Source organism: Nomascus leucogenys, chromosome 6 (assembly GCF_006542625.1).
Source record: "Nomascus leucogenys isolate Asia chromosome 6, Asia_NLE_v1, whole genome shotgun sequence".
Taxonomy (NCBI): domain Eukaryota; kingdom Metazoa; phylum Chordata; class Mammalia; order Primates; family Hylobatidae; genus Nomascus; species Nomascus leucogenys.
The window spans coordinates 87,678,618-87,695,473 of NC_044386.1; the positions used below are offsets into that span (position 1 = coordinate 87,678,618).

The 16,856-nt window shown below is 48.3% G+C and overlaps 1 protein-coding gene across 1 annotated transcript in view; it reads right to left on the reverse strand.

Annotated features, from left to right (window-relative positions):
- The window catches only part of ITGA11 (integrin subunit alpha 11), a 133,704-nt gene that overhangs the window by 48,319 nt on the left and 68,529 nt on the right, over positions 1-16,856 (reverse strand). The window contains exons 4-10 of the mRNA XM_003267148.4: positions 15,786-15,877; positions 12,722-12,836; positions 9,603-9,730; positions 8,300-8,448; positions 2,652-2,796; positions 2,000-2,165; positions 214-284 (exon numbers count right to left, since the gene is read on the reverse strand). Of these exons, the coding sequence (XP_003267196.3) occupies positions 214-284; positions 2,000-2,165; positions 2,652-2,796; positions 8,300-8,448; positions 9,603-9,730; positions 12,722-12,836; positions 15,786-15,877 (866 nt within the window). The remainder of the gene's footprint in view (positions 1-213; positions 285-1,999; positions 2,166-2,651; positions 2,797-8,299; positions 8,449-9,602; positions 9,731-12,721; positions 12,837-15,785; positions 15,878-16,856) is intronic.

The following is a 16,856-nucleotide window of genomic DNA, read 5'->3' on the forward strand; positions in this document are numbered from 1 at the left end:
GGCTTAAGACAATGTAAATAGGTGGAAGACCTCGACTCCCCTCTTCCAGCCCACAGATGATGGGAGGCAGAGAGACCCCAAGAAAGAGAGAAAGCGAGGAGAAGAGCCAACCCATCTGTGAAGGTGGATGACAGATCCAGAGAGCTAGAAAGGGGGAGAGCACACCCTCGAGAGACAGAGGCGGGGCTCTGTGCCCACACCTCCACCACGTACCTCCACCACGTGCGAGGAAAAGCCTGTCTGTGACATCTCCAGCCCAAAGGAGGTCTCGTTCTTATTGGTGCCTGCAACAGAGTGACAGAGAGATGTCAGCTCCGTGCCCAATCACTCAGCGCCACACAGAGCTGCCGCTCAACCCACAGCTCCTGCTTCCTGGGGGCATCATCAGGAGGTGGGGCTCTCTTTCGAGGGGGGCTCTGAAGCTGAGGCCAGTAGTGTGCCAGCCTCCTCAGCCCTCCCTAGCACCCTGTGCAGTGGGGGGCACCGCACACCTTCCAGGCGCCCATGTGGGTTGTTACTGGTAGCCCACTTACTTCTGAAAAGGGCTTGGGACAAGTTATATTACAGGACATGCATACTATAAGACTGCTAAAACTGGGGGGAAAGCAAGCAAAAGTGCACAGAAATAGTGTACGTTTTTGGCAAGAAATGGAATTTCCCGCTTTGTTCATTCCTTTTATTCACTAGCTTTGGTTCCAGATGTCTTTGGATGGATCTCAAACATCAAATCCACCCTCAGAGGGAGGTCTGTCGCCACTGCAGATTTGCGTAAGAAATCCCATGAGAGCTGAAAGCCTCTCCCCACAGAGGGACTCCCGGAACACATCACTGGAACAAATGCTCTCATCACTCAAGGCAACCATTTTGAGGAGAAATACACAGATTTGAATATTTGAGTTCTGGAGTGGGTGTCAAAGCTCACATTCATACTTTATATTCATCTGCCCTTGCTTATGAGGGCCATTTTCGTCTCTTTTCGTGTGTCTGTGGCTTGTCATTTCCAATGCATTGCAGACTTCTCAGGCTTTACACTGCCTTCTATTTCCTTTTATAATCCTCCCATATGCCCAAAGCCCGATATTGGAAGGGCCCACTATAGCAATTTATGGTGGAAACGAAATTTATGCAAATCAGAAATGGAGCTTAAATCACAAGGAGAGGCAATCCGAAGGACTCTGCCCAAAATAAAAAATGCTTCTGGTGGAGTGGAAGCAGTTGGCATATAGGGATTAAGGGTTTCAGAATACGGAGTCAGACTCTGCTAGGTACAAGCTAGGGTTGCCTGATGCAATATAGGATGCTCAATTAAAACTGAAGTTCAGATAACAAATAAGTTTTAACCTAAGCCTGCCACACCCACTGTATTTTATTTTTGTGAAATTTGGCAACCCTAGTTCAAAGCCCACCATGCTCCCAAGCTGTGAGAACTTTGGCAGGTCACTGAACTACTTTGTGTTTCAGTTTTCCCAGCGGTGAAAATGACAGCATTAGCAAAGCAACCTTTCAGCATTGTTCATAAAACGCACAGCCTCACGTTTGGCACGGAGTAATACTCAATTGTTGGCATTTATGATTTATTTATTTTTGGGGACAGGGTCTGGCTCTGTTGCCCAGGCTGGAGTGCAGTGGCATGATCTCAGCTCACTGCAACCTCAACCTCCCAGGCTCAAGCGATCCTCCCACCTCAGCTTCCCAAGTAGCTAGGACTACAGGCATGTACCACCACACCTAGCTAATTTTTGTAATTTTTTTTAAAGAGATGAGGTTTTGCCTTGTTGCCCAAGCTGGTCTTGAACTCCTGAACTGAAGCAATTTGCTCGCCTTGGCCTCCCAAAGTGCTGGGATTACAGACATGAGCCACTGCACCTGGCCTGGCATTTATCGTTATGGAAGACTCTTGCTAAGCCATTTCGTTTTGTGGGATTGGTTTGTGCTCTACAGGGTTTACCTGATATAAGCCCAGGAGAGAGTGGATCCCCTCTTAGCATGCATTGCTTACCTTCCAGGCTGAAGATTCTGTCCCCCAGGGCATCGACAATGTCCTTCAAGGCAGCCTCATCGGTGACATTGAAGAAGTGCTTGTCATCGGGGTCACTGGCGATGTATTTGATTTCATTTAGAAAAGTTTCTGGATTGATCCCCCTGCGGTTGTAGTAGCCCAGGACCTGCCAGGGAACAGGGGCAGGAACCACAAACCAGAACATAGCACAGACTTTCCCACACACCACACGGCCTAGACCCCGGGGACCCCAGGGTGGGCTGGAGCCAGGGCCGGTAGCCATGAGAGTTCCTCGTGATGCCATTTGCATTTGGAATGGACTCCCTTTTAGGGGCAAGATAAAGCCCTTGTGCTAAGCTAGGGTCTGGGAGCTGGGAGGTTTGGAGGTGTATTCTAGTTTTCTGAGGTTCCAGACCCTCCCTGGCAATGGATGGCGGGGCGAGGTGGGGGACCCAAACCCACAGCTTTTGTGGATAGGCCAGAGCAGTGCAGAAAGATCCTCAATTTGTTGTTTAGAAGATGAAATGGGAGGCTCTTTTGAGGGCCTGGACACTTGTGATACTGCCTGGAACTAGTCCCTTGGAGTCCCCAGGGATTTGATGGCAAAGCCTCTAAGAGGCCGTCAGCAGCCCTTGGGCGGGCCAGGACTTACGGCCACCGCATATCTTGTTACGTTGTCTCTCTCGCTTTGCTGGATCACCTTCTCCAGGTCTGGGCTGTCGTGGGACTCCCCATCTGTGATGACAATCATCACCTTCTTGGCCCCTTTCCTTCCGCCCTTCTGGAAAGCCTCTGAGCTGGAAGCCAAGACAGGGGCAGGGTCATGAGAGGGAAGTGGGATTGGGGCAGCCTGTGATGCTCCTGCAGTGGGGCAGCCACAGACACCAGGACCAAGTCCTCCTTGGGTGACCCAACAGGTGCCAGGACCTTGAACCAAAGAAGTAGCTGGATTGAGATGGCCAGAGCTCCTCTTTCACCAGCTGCTCAGAGGGTTCTTAGATCTGTTGTCTTTAAACGAAATGTTGAAAAGCCCCTTTGGAGTCCTGACCTTGCTGTTTTGGACAGGCCAAAGGGATGAGGTGGACCTGGGAGGCGAGTTCAGGGGCAGGTGGCAATCTTTAGAGGCACTGAGTCAGTGGTTCACAACCCCAGCTGCTCACTGGCATCTCTTTAAAAACTGTTGGCCGGGCGTGGTTGCTCACGTCTGTAATCCTAGCACTTTGGGAGCCCAAGATGGGAGGATCACCTGAGGTCGGGAGTTCAAGACTAGCCTGACTAACATGTAGAAACCCTGCCTCTACTAAAAATACAAAAATTAGCCGGGTGGGTTGGCGCGTGCCTGTAATCCCAACTACTCGGGAGGCTGAGGCAGGAGAATTGCTTGAACCTGGGAGGCGGGTTTATTTGTTCGTTTGTTTTGAGACAGAGTCTCCCTCTGTTGCCCAGGCTGGAGTGCGGTGGCACAATCTCAGCTCACTGCAACCTCTTCCTCCTGGATTCAAGCGATTCTCATGCCTTAGTCTCCTAAGTAGCTGGGATTAGAGAGCTGTGCCACCACGCTTGGCTAATTTTCGTATTTTTAATAGAGACGAGGTTTTGCCATATTGGCCAGTCTGGTCTCAAACTCCTGGCCTCAAGTGATCCGCCCGCCTCTGCCTCCCAAAGTGCTGGGATTACAGCTGTGAGCCACCGTGCCAGGCTGGCATCAGTATTTTATAATGTTCTGGTGAGCATCCAGCGTTGAGACTCACTTTCTTTAGTACTGAAAACAGGATGTGCCAGGGTGACTCAGCATCCAGACAACACTAACCCATAAAATGCGTGCGATGAGCCTGACAGAGCTCTGACTTCCTCACAAGGACTACTTTGATTCTATTTTCGGAAACATTAAATATCAAATTCCATGACAAATATTTCTCTTTCTCACTTTTTATTTTGTTTTCAGTGCCCGGAGCATGAGCTCAGCCCACCTATCAGGCAATCCACCCCAGGAGACAGCAGGGCTGGCACCTCGACCATCAACCTGGCAGAGAGGCTCTTGTAGCGGGCCATTGGGCTACAAAGCATGAAAAACTGGCTCCCAAATCACCACTGGCTTTTGGTGTCCCTGTGGCCGGCCCTCCTTTAGACCATGAGGTTCTGAGGGGTATAGACATGGTCTCACCGAGGAGTCTGGCCCAGAAGTTATAGTTTGCCAATAAGGATCTAAAAATAAATGTTACTCTTAGACTCTGAGGTTATTCCTCATGGGTCTGACCCACGGCAAGGCAGGACAGGCCACAGATTCAAGCTCTGTAGTGACAGGTTAAAGAGACACACGGCTTTGGTATCAGAGGTATCTCTTCTTACGCAGCACACTGAGGAACTGATGCATATGATTTAGGAGTTGAGGAATTTACAAAAGTTGGAATAAATTAGTTTAGAACATCTTCAAACTACCAGCAAAGAGAAAAAACATCTGCCATTCTCTTAGCAATGCTCCAATATGCTGGATATGTTGCCTTAAAAAACCCACTAATTTTAGTATGTGCTGTGGACCGAAGCCTGCAGAGGCACGTGCCACATGACGAGAGCAGGTTTTGAGCTCAAGCTCAACCCAGTAGCAGGAGAACTCTGCTATTCTTTCCAAGGAGATTCTAGATGCTTCCATGACTGCATGGAAGGGCCAGACCCAGGAATAAAACACCCTGCAAAAAAGCATGGCAGGAGCAAAACAGGTTTTATTATATATGGAGCCAAGAAAAATGTCAGGATCATATTTCTATAGAGTGGAATAGTGTGAATGTCATATGAATCTATAATTGTGTGAATATCAGCATGAATCATCAGATTTTAAATTCTGATTCTGCACTGGGTAAAGGGACTTGGATTTGTTCCTTTAAAAATTAGATTATACATTCCTTGAGAGCAGCGAGAGCTTTATACTCACAACAGGCTCCATGGGCCTAGAAACCAGAGTGGCCCATGGAGATTTAGGCCCCGTCATAGCTCCTTTCTGCTCAAAACCTGCACAGGTTCCTATTTCTCTCAGGGAAAGCCCAGGTTCTGACAACAGCTCACTAGGCCCTCTGAAATCTGGCCCATTTCCTCTCTTAGCCTCTGGTCCTGCTCACTCACCCCCACCCACGCTGGACTCTTCAACGGTCTGGAAAGCCTCAGGCACACCAAGCCTTTGTCTGAGCTGTTCCCTCTCAGCCATTTGCTTGCCAACAACTCCCTCACCTCCTTTCAAATCTCCAATCAAAGGTCATCTGTCAAGGAAGCCTTTCCCCACCACCCTGTTCATGCTGATTCCGTACCTGCCCTCTGCACCTGCTCCACTCCTGCTACCACACTCCATTCTCCCCATAGCTTTCATCTCCTTCTAGTACGCTGTTACTTATTTATTTGTTTATTGTCTACCTCTCTCTCTAGAATGTCGGCTCACGAGGGCACGGTATTTGTACCTGTTTTGTTCACCGATCTAGCCTTGGTGCCTAAAATAGTGTGAGGCACATAGTAGATGCTCAATAAAGTGTTATGTGGACAAAGGTAGAATCACACCACATTGTTCAGGGGCCCTCTCCGCTTCCCTGCTGTACATAGCTGCCAGGCTCATTTTCTTAACTTGCATATCTGATGATTACACTCCTGTACTCAAGAACCTGCAGTGGCCACCCATGCTGGTTTTAACTACAACATCGTCACTCCCACCATCTTTACATGGCTCACTTCCCACCAACATGAACCCCTTGCTGTGGTCAAAAGGAGCACGTCTCTGAATGCAAATGTTCCTTGACTTTCCCTCCTCTGCTGGTTTCAGGGTGGAATGTCTTGTGTGGCACGTCTTCTGTTCACCTCTTTTTGTTGGAATCCCAGGGTCTTCCCAGGACAGGCCCAGTGCCACCTCCTCCTGGCAGTTCTCCTTGGCCCCTCCATGAGGGCCCCTCCCTCTCTTATCCTCACTGAGTTGGGGTTAGGGTGAACACTTGTCACAGCCCTCCCATCAGCGGCCAGGACCCACAGGTTACCGACATCTTTATAAGTCCTCATGTTCATGGCCTGGATCTTTGCCCTTTCGTAGGTGCATAGGAAAAAACATGCATTAAGAATAAACTGAGTGAGGACAGAAAACCTTTCACCTTAAAAGGCACCAGCTGTAGTTTGGGACTTGAATTTGGCAGGTTGGGAAGATCAGAATTTGAGGTGAAGATTGCAACCTCAGCAGTGCTCATGAGTCACTGATGGTTCAAACTACCTGGTGAGTCACACACGAAAAACTGACCAGAGGTTGGTGGGTTGTAAAGTGAGGTCCAAACAGTGGGCTTTATCCCTGTATGAGTCAGTTAGCTTCACAATGAGAAAGTGAGAGCTGGTGGTTATGGGCTGCCCCCCATTTCACAAGGGCCTGCTGGGAGTCTCAGGTCTCGCCCGGATGAAGGCAAAACAAAAACAGAAAAATGGCCCATTCCTTGTGAGGATGAGTAAGACAGCCACCCTCACATGGAGAAATGCTCATTTAGGAAAAGCTTGAGCAAGTTTTATCAGCAAACAGAAACACGCTAGTTGAGCAATGACTTAATTGTAAAGAGTTATGAGGTTGGAAAAGTCTTAATCTTTTGAGCCCATGAAATCACAATACTACTAAATAGTTCTTTTTTTCTTTTCTTTTTTTTGAGACAGGGTCTGGCTCTGCTGCCTAGGTGGAGTGCAGTGGTGTGATCTTGGCTCACTGCAGCCTCTGCCTCCTGGGCTCAAGTGATCCTCCCACCTCATCCTCCTGAATAGTTGGGACTACAGGCATGCACCACCATGCCTGGCTAATTTTTGTATTTTTTGTAGAGATGAGGTCTCATGGCTTTGCCCAGGCTGGTCTCAAACTTATGGGCTCAAGCAATCCTCCCACCTCAGCCTCCCAAACTGCTGGGATTACAGGTCTGAGCCACCGCGCCTGGCCTAAATAGATCTTACACTGTGGATTCTTTTAAAAAACACATCAACTAACCCCACATAAGGTAGGATTATAAGGTAACAGGTCTGTGGTCTCAACGAATGTAGCAGAATTCATATTTATAGGTGTAACATTTAGACATTTAAAACCCAAATGCCTTTGACACAGTCATCTTACGAGTTTAGGCCTTGGCTCAAGAGATCTGGGCGATTGCCTTTAAAATCGGCTCATTTCAGTGGGGGGTGAGCACAATGTTTTGAGCAACAACGTTACTGGAATCAGCATGCAGCCTTCTGCATAGACAACATCTAGGGATAACATTTATCTGGATAAGTGAGTTCTGGTGTGATTTTATTTTATTTTTTTGAGACGGAGTCTTGCTCTGTCACCAGGCTGGAGTGCAGTGGCACCATCTCGGCTCACTGCAACCTCTGCCTCCTGGGTTCAAGCAATTCTCCTGCCTCAGCCTCCCAAGTAGCTGGGACTACAGATGCATGCCGCCATGCCCGGCTAATTTTTTTTGTGTATTTTAGTAGAGATGGGGTTTCACAATGTTGCCCAGGCTGGTCTCGAACTCCTGAGCTCAGGCAATCTGCCCACCTCAGCCTCCGAAAGTGCTAGGATTGCAGGTGTGAGCCACCATGCCTGGCTGAGTTCTGGTGCGATTTTTAAGGAATCAGCCTCACTACTCTACAGTCTCAGGTGTCAGATTTGACTGCATTGATGACTAACACTCCATAAGAAGACCCCACCCTCACAGAACCTATTTCTTATAGAGTGTCTGTGGCAGAAGCCATTTTTCAAAGTTGGCTGCAACAATATTCCCCATTCTAAATGCTCTTCTGCAAAATGACCTCGCTGTTCATCCATCAAGGGCAGAACCAAATTCCCTTCCCCTTGAATCTGGCCTGGGCTCAGTCACTTGCCCAACCAATAGAACGTGGCGGGAGTCATATTCTGGGACTTTGAGACTAGGTTATAGGCAGTCTCCCAGGTCCTGCCTGGGCCTCTTGGGACGCTCTCTCTAAAACTCCTGTTGCCATGCCACAAGGAAACCAAGCCACATGGCCACATGTGGGTGCTCAGGTCACCAGTCCCAACTGAGCTCTCAGCCAATAGCCAGCAACAACTGCCAGCCACGTGAGAACCTTCAGATGACAACAGCCCCAGGTGATACCAGACTGCAACCACCTGAGAGGACCCAAGAGAAAACCAACCAGCTAAGCCCAGTCAAACCCCAGAATTTTGAGGAATTAAGAAATTATTGTCTCAAGGTACTAAATTTTGTGGTAGTGTGTTACATGGCAATAGATAACTACAATAGCATCTGAGATCTAAAAAAATTTTTTTTGTTCTACTTTTTTTTTTACCGTGCAAATTCGATGCCAAATGCCGTCCGGGTCTCTGTTCCTCCTCTCTGCTCAATGTGGCTGGCAGCTTCCACCACATCTTTTACAGACCTGTAGTCATTGAGGTGAAACTCATGCACCACATCTTCTCCATACTGCACAACTCCAACCTGCAAAGGAGAGGAAAGGGCAACAGAACATTTTGACCTCCTGAACCTTAGAATTTGAGAGTGAGGATCCCTGGGAGTTGTCTCTGTGTGATAATTCAGGAGGGAGGAGGGCTGAGGACCTCTTCAAGAAAGTAACCACAGCCAAATGGAAGTGAGTTCTGCAAAGTTCTGGGAATGAACGGACAGCTTGGTGGCACAAGCAGGGGTGCATATAGAGAATGGAGACTTTGTGATTGAAAGAAAGGCCCAACAATCATGCTTCTTTCTTAGGAAAACAAAAGCAGAGCAGAGAATCTAAGTCCAAAATATTATGAATAGTGTGAGTGGAAGGTCACAGTGTTTACCAAACTCCAAAACTGCGGTTCCTTAAAACTTGTAAGAGAAGAGGTTCTTTTATCCCCATGGATGATAAAATAATGACAATATTAATAGCATCAAAATAAACAAAAAGCTTGAAGACCTATAGTAGGAATGGAACGATGAAACGTCCCTGTTGGAGGAGCCCGCAGGGTTTATTTGGCACACGTGCCCTTCTAATGCTGGACTTTCACCCGTGATACCCTAAAGGATGATCTTCTGGTGATGGGGAACTCAGTACTTCATGAGAAAGTCCACTCCCTTTCTAACAGCCCTAATTGTTACAAATAATTTCTTAGATTGACTTGAAATCTGCCATCTAATAACTTCTAGTCATTAGTCCTCACTCAGGCAGAATAAAAGGGAATGAATCTACCTCCTCTTTAGCCAGGCAGCGTTTCAGATATATGAGCCTAGCAGCCCTTACCTCCTCTCCTGCCATCTTCCCTCCATGACCCATACGTCTGATTCTCCCCTGTGCCCCACTCAACAGGGCTCTAGCATCCACTCAACCATTCCCACCTTCCTTCTCACTTTTTAGCTTGTCTAAGGCTTCACAGGTGGTGTCTTGTGTCTGACCCATGAAGTGAGCCCTCCCCCAAACTGTCATTTGATGTGCTACACCAGAGAGGAGTGTCCTGAGCTGCAGCGCCCCTGTGCTGGCTGGCCCTACTACCTCTGTCCTCTTACCTACACCTCCTTCGTGCATGCAAAGATCTCGCTTAGACCTAAGGCCGCACCTGCCATGGGTTTGGGTGGCCCTGTTCAGAAGTGGAAAGAGCCCAAGAGATGCTCACCTGGATCTGCCCTGGGCCGATGTAAAACTTCTTCAGGATGTTGATGAGGAAGTGCTGAACCTCCACCCAGGGGTAGATGCTGTTGGAGCCATCCAAGACAATGACGATGTCCATGTAGGTCTGGCACCCTGGCAAGTGGGGACACAGTTACGGCTACCCAAGGAGCAGTGTCTGCGAGTCTCTGATTCTCTGGACAATTGTTCAAAGGACGAATGAATGACTCTGCTCCATGTGTGTAATTCCCTGGGCTGGGAAACTGTCCTTGGGTTGGACATTTATTTGGGCAACGTGAATGAGCCCAGGAATTCCTGGCTGTGTTCTACCACTCTGCTGGCTGTTTGAACAAAGCTTAAATTAAGCCTGGTCACTTCTATCCCTAATCAGGGATAGACCACTACCAATTGGCCATTGCTTCCAAGGCAGCCAGCACTGCTCAAATCAGTACCTTGTTATTGTTTGTTTTGCTGTAATGAGCAGGCTGGCATTTACCACTTTCAGCCCGAATGAATGGATTTCTGTTTTTAGGAGGGAGATATGATGTCATGGCTAGAAATGTGGGATGTGGCATCACACTGACTCCTGGTTTTGGCACTCCCTAGCTGTGTGACCTAGGGTCAGTCATGAAACCTCTCAGCCTCAGTTTGCTCTTCTGTAAATGAGGCACAATGATAGTAAAGAGTTGCCTAGAGTAATTAATGAGAAGATGCTTCTAAAGGGCTGAGCACAAAGCAAGTGCTCAATAAATCTGAACTGATCATGGTTTCACTTTTTATTTATTTATTTATTTTTTAAGGAAACCGCTGAGTTGATATGGTACTGATATCATCAGGTCAAACTCTTGTGCCGTTATCTCTGCATCTGAATATAAAGGTTTCTTTATGCTCTTGTAATATTAATACTAAATTAGGCTGGGAGTGGTGGCTCACACCCATAATCCCAGCAGTTTGGGAGTCCGAAGTGGGTAGATCACCTGAGATCAGGAGTTCGAGACCAGCCTTGCCGACATGGCGAAACCCCATCTCTACTAAAAATACAAAAATTAGCCAGGAGTCGTGATGCACACCTGTAATCCCAGCTACTCGGGAGGCTGAAGCATGAGAATTGCTTGAACCCAGGAGGCAGAGGTTGCAGTGAGCCAAGATCGGGCCACTACACTCCAGCCTGGGTGACAGAGCGAGACTCTGCCTCAAAAACGAAACAAAACAAAACAAACAAATAAAAAAAAATAAATTAAAAGGAATAATGAAAATCAACAAAGAAAATTAAGAAAACATTGGCCATAACAAATATTAAAAAAAACCCTCCTCTTTTAAAATCTAAGTAATTTATTTCTGTTTGTCAACAGTTGGAGTTACTTTGAAATATTGCATACACTCTGCGTCCGGGCATTGCTCATTTTTATTGGCGAGTTTTTATACTGTTATAAAATCTACTTTATAACAATGCTGCATGAACCTTTTGTGTGTTAACTGTTCCAGTGATTCTTGCATTTCGAAGAGGCACTATGTCGAAGTCAGTGCTGAGCAGACAGAGGAAGGTGGGGGTGGCTTTGAGTTGGGACGCCTGCTGCAGGCTTTGTGTTTAGTAAAGCATTTGGGCAACTTGAATGCTCCGCCACTTCTTGTCCCATCTGCATACTGTGTACAGCATGTGATGACCTGACACTCCTGGCCTGGCAGAGCCTCGTACATTTGTCCTTTTCTGGTTTAGTTCGGCTCCACACATGTGAACTGAGCACCTGCTATGTGCTAGAGCTCTGCATGGTGCAGGCAGCAGTGGGGGTGACCAAGACAGAAATTCCTCGATTTGGAGGAGTTCATAATCTTTTAACAGATTATTTGTATTTTTATTCTTAAGCCAGCTTTATTATTATAATGTATTTGTTATTGTTGATTTCTTTCTTACAATTTCACATTTTTCTTTTTAAGATACCTTGGGAACAAACTGGCTTGAGGGCTACGGTTCCTAAACATGGCTGAACACTCCCTCGGGGAGCTTAAAAACACACACACTCACACGCACGCATGCATACACACACGCACATACTCCTACTGAATTAGGACCCACATGGGGGTGCCCTGGAATCTGCATTTGGTAAGCTTCAGAGCAATGTTGCTGGTCAGCCAGGTGAGGAGGCCTCCACCACATAAGGTTCAGGGGCTGTAGGATGGTCACATCTAGGCCTGGAGGGACTAGCTCTAGGGGTGGTGACATTCCCCAGTGGACCCCTCATGTACCCTGACTTCAGGCCTCCTCCTGTGCCCTGGCTCTGCCATTTCCTCTGTCATTTTGTGTGAATAGAATCCACGTCTCCTTATCCCCCAGAAGGACTACCTTTCTGCCCCTGCTGGACTGATGCTTCCTCCTCCTCCCTTCCCCAACCCCATCTGACTCGGCCTTGTTGTCTGGAGGGCGGCTGCCGGCAAGCCAGAGGTGCTAATTCCCGAACCCTCCATAAAACGGGCAGCAGCTGCTTGGGTGATGGTATTTAGTGCAGAGGAAATAGTGAGGCTCAGAGCCAAGAAGTCTGGGCTTGTGGGAGGCAGGGTATGAGCAGTAATTCCCCAGGTTTTCTTGGCAGGTGGGCAATGAGCAAGAGGTTTTATGTTCCATGAGGCTCTGGACGAGCTGGACAGAACTCCCTGCTGTCCAGGAGCACTGATTTGGTGGAACTATTACCAAGGAGATTTCTGTTCTCCCTGTTCCTTCATCTACAGGGCTACTGCACTGCACAACATCAGGGGGCGCCATTCACATGCCTAAGTGAACAATTCCCCCAGAATTGTGCAGTGCACAGCTTGTCTGCTGCATGTGCTTGCCAGGTAACCTCCTATATACCCAGGGTTTCTGCAGTGAGCCTCCCTTGAGGCTGGGATTGTCTTTGAAACCTTAGCTCATTTGCTCCCCACCATCACACTTGGGAGAGGGAGGCCAGGATTACGACTCCCACAGAGGCCCAGAGAGGTGGAGTGATACATTCCAGGTCATCTGGAGAGCTGGGGCAGGGCAGGGCTAGAGTCCAAATGCTGCTTTCTAGCCACAGGTTGTGGTGCTCAGGGCCCAAGTCTCTCTGGACCGTCCACTGCTCAGCTTGAGGTTGCAGATTTGAAGCCACTTACTTTGGAGAGCTGGGGCCACGGTCTTGGAGAACCTGAAGTTGGAGTTGACTCTTGAACACATCCCTGTGGTGTAGTAGGAGCTCCCACACTCGTGAGACCAGAGGGGGCTGCAGGCCTGGGGAGGACAGTGCAGATGCCTAGTCAGTGAGGGGACCTCAGAGAGGATCAAGGTCCAATGGCCCGAGGCCCACTCCCATCCTCCATGACCCAAGACAGACTTCTATCTGAGGGGTGAGGGGGTGAGGGATCTTCTTTGGGTCTAACTGAACTCTCTCTTGCTGCAATGTGTACTAGTTCCTTTGCTTTCAGGTCTAATGGAGAAAAACTAATCTTGGAGTCTCTTTCATTGTTTTTTTAAGGCCCTGTGCTCCATCTCATCATTTAGGAATATGATACTTCTGCAGCCTACCTGCCCACCCTACTCACCCACCCACCACACGGGATCTGGGGAAGCCTTTTCATCCATGGGTGTGAACCCTTCAAGGGTCACTAGAATAACTCCTCTGTCTGAGAGGTCACCTGAAAGGCCTTACTGGGCAAACTTCTAGGACTGGGTCCCAAAAACATGCCATGGCTCATACTGGGGCAGGGGAAGACAAGAATGTCTGTATTCTTTCTGTGAAATGTTCTACCAAAAACACTGATGTCAGTCACCATTGAAGGACTGAGTGATGAGTTCTTCTCAGAGTCATTGTCATTAAAAATGAAAGCTCAGCTCCATGCTTCCATTGTTATCCTGCTATCAGGAAACCCAGAGCTAAATTTTGTGCTGTAATTTCCTTTGGTTTAGGGGAGTAATTACTCTACTTCCAATCCCTTTCTTTAATTACTTTCTTTTTAAGCCCATACCTTAAAGGTTATGTTTTATCCGTGTACTTTGTTGAAGCTGCTGTACATAATGTTTGGAAGTGGCGGGGGGTGGGGGGGAATAAAGAATGGATAGATGGATGGATGGATAGGTGGATGGATAGACAGATGATGGATGGATAAGTGGATGGTGGATGGATGAATGATGGATAGATGGATGATGGATGGATGGATAAATGGATGGAAGGATGATGGATAGATGTGAATGGATGGACAGATAGATGAATGGATAATGGATGGATGATGAATAGTGGATAGATGATGGATGAATGGATGATGAATGAATGGATGATGAATGAATGGGTGAATGAATGATGGCTGGATAGATGATGGATGGATAAGTGGATGGATGATGGATGGATAGATGATGTATGAATGGGTGGATGAATGATAATGGATGGATGATAGATGGTTGATGGATGAGTGTGTGGATGGATAGACGGATGAATGGATAAGGGGATGGATGATGGGTGAATGGATGATGGATGAATGAATAAGTGGATGAATGACAGATGGATGATGGATGGTTGATGGATGGATGGATGATGACTTGATGGGTGGATGAATGATAGACAGATGATGGAGATTGAAGAATGGGTGCAGGAAGGAGTAAATGGAAAGATGAATGATTGCGTGGGAGATCGAGGGTGGATAGGTGTATAGACAGATGGGTAGATGAATGCATGGGTGGTTGGATAGATGAATGGAGGAATGTGAGTGAATCAATGAACAGGTGACTATTTATAAACCAAGGATTAACCTACTCACGGAGGCCCCAGAGAATATATCACACCATTCCTCTCAGACCTTCATACCACCTTGTGAAGAAGAAATGTGATAAGGAGCCTGAGAGGGAAAAGGGAGTAGAGACAAAGCTCCTGATGGATATGTGTGTGGATAGGGCCAGGGGTCCTGCTTTGCCTCTGGTTATGGCTAATGAAGGGCTGTGGGTTGAATATACATCAAGGTACCTCATGACTTTCCCTGGTAGGGCCACTATGTACTCAAGTCCCCTTGGATCCCAGTCATCTTCTTATCTTTTTGTCTTATCTGTCTTGTGATTCATGCCCCAGATGTCTCATTTGTCAGCAGAAATAGACAAGAACAAAGACTGACATAGCACCCCCATCTAAAAATGGGCAGTAATTTGTACTGGGCTTTCTGGGGTAAATTTTCTCTGAAATCCTCTCTTGCAGCTGTTTCTAGGAACCATCAGTCTCAGAAGGATCCTGTTTGAACCCCAAGCATCGTCCATACTCAAGGCAGCTCACTCTAAGGTGGTGGCAAGGAGCAGGCAGTGCCAATCCATCATGCTGCCCACACTCATTACCATGTGCAGAGTCCATATGTGCTTGCCTGGGCACAGAACGGAGACCTGTAAGCAGAGCCTGCTGTTGTCTGTCCCCCAATGTCCTATTAGACATCACTCATTTGCTCGTCGCCTCTCACTCCACCAGAGTGTAAGCTCCAGCAGGGCAAGGTCTCTGTTCATTGCTGAATCCCGGTGCCCAGCACTGGGCTTAGCACATACTATGGTAAGTGCTCAGAAACATCGTTGCTTAAATGAATGAATGTTTCTACCGCCTCAACCCAGACGTCCCCTTTTCTTTCTTCCTTGCAAAGGCCTGTCTCTTCTTTAAAAACAAAACAGAAACCTCCTCCAGCCTTCTTCATCTAATCCTGGATAGTTGAGATGGTTTGTCGCTCTATAGCCCTTCCCTCGGCTGTAGTAGTCTGTGTTTACTCATTTATGGCATCCCTTCCAAGTCTTCTTTGGGTGTGTGGTGCAGCCTGCTTCTTTTTTCAAGCCTAGAGCAGAGATTTGACCTCCAGCCCAGAAAACTAGCTCCCAAGGGAAGGGACAGTCCCCCAACAGAATTGTTGGCTATCTATATTTATTCTTGTCCCTTTTCTGGCTGTTCCTCCCTCCTTCGGGGTATGCACACAAAAGGGCTCAATTGTTTCTTCTGCCTGGACTGTCCCTGCCAAAACACCCAGGGCCCTGCCACCCAGAATGGCATAAGCAGGGAGCTGGGGGGGGAGCTGCTTCCTGGAGTGCACAGGGCCAGGCAGCTTGGTTGGAGTGGGGGAGAGTGGGTGTACAGGATGCACATGAGGGTGTGTAAGGAGACACTCCACCAGTCCCCACCCCCACCCCCGCCTCTCCTGACCCCAAGCAGTGGCAGGTGGCTCTTACCAGGAAGCTGTTGTCCTTGGGGTTGGTGGCGAGACTAAGGCCGAGGCGCATGTTGTCTTTCCTCTCGGACACGTTGGACAGGGTGACCCTTCCTGGGGTGGGGGGAGAAGCTCAGCTTGCAGCCCCCTCCTGCCCGCCCTCTGCCCAGAGCCTGCTGCTGGTCTGGTCACCCGAGGTGCCTCCCCGATTCTCCCTGACCCTGGGGACCTCTGGCTCTCAGGGTTTACAAAGGCCTTCCCCAGATGTACTCTCAGGACTTCCTCACAACTGCCTGTGAGTTGAGAAAACCGAGTCTCAGAGAGGCCAAACAACCTGCCCAAGGTCACACAGTGAGCCTTCTATCTCCTAGCCCGCAGCTTTTCCTCCTCCAGCCATCCGACTGGAGCCCCACTTCCCCGTGTGCCCCCAAACATGCCATGGCATCCCACCTGGGCTGGCTTCCTCTGTGCAGTATCCCCGCCACGCTTTCCTCCAAGTCGACCCCCATCCACACTTAACCAGTCCTGTGCCCAACTCTTTCCGTGCCTGCTTCTCTGCTCATCTGAACAACCAACATGTGACAGCTGAGAGTTTCCTCTCATGGGTAACAGACAGCCAACTCAACGAGAACCTTCCAGAGCTACCAGGTCTTGCCCAGGAATGCCATTCTGAAGGTGGCTGCCAAGAGAGGTGCTTAGGAGCTGGGTTATCAGCCTGCTGGGAGTAGGGAGAGGGTCGGCTCTGCGGCAGATTAGAATCATTAAAAATTGTATCGCTTAAGGTTTTACCAGATCATTCTGGAGGCCACATAAGGAAAGGAAGTGAGTCTGAATTCCCCAGAAGTGTGTTGGGGTGTGTGTGTGTGTGTGTGCACGTGTACAGGAAGAGGGAGTGGGAGAGGCTGGGGAGCTAGAGTATGCCAGCCCTAACATGCAGTGTGGACAGCTCTGGGTGGCTTCCCTGACTGGGGAAGGAGTAATTTCTTTTCTTTTCTCTTTTCTTTTCTTTTTTTAATTTTCCCTTCCCTCCCCTCCCTTTTCTTTTCGTTTTTTTGAGGCAGGGTCTCACTGTGTCACCCAGGCTAGAGTGGAG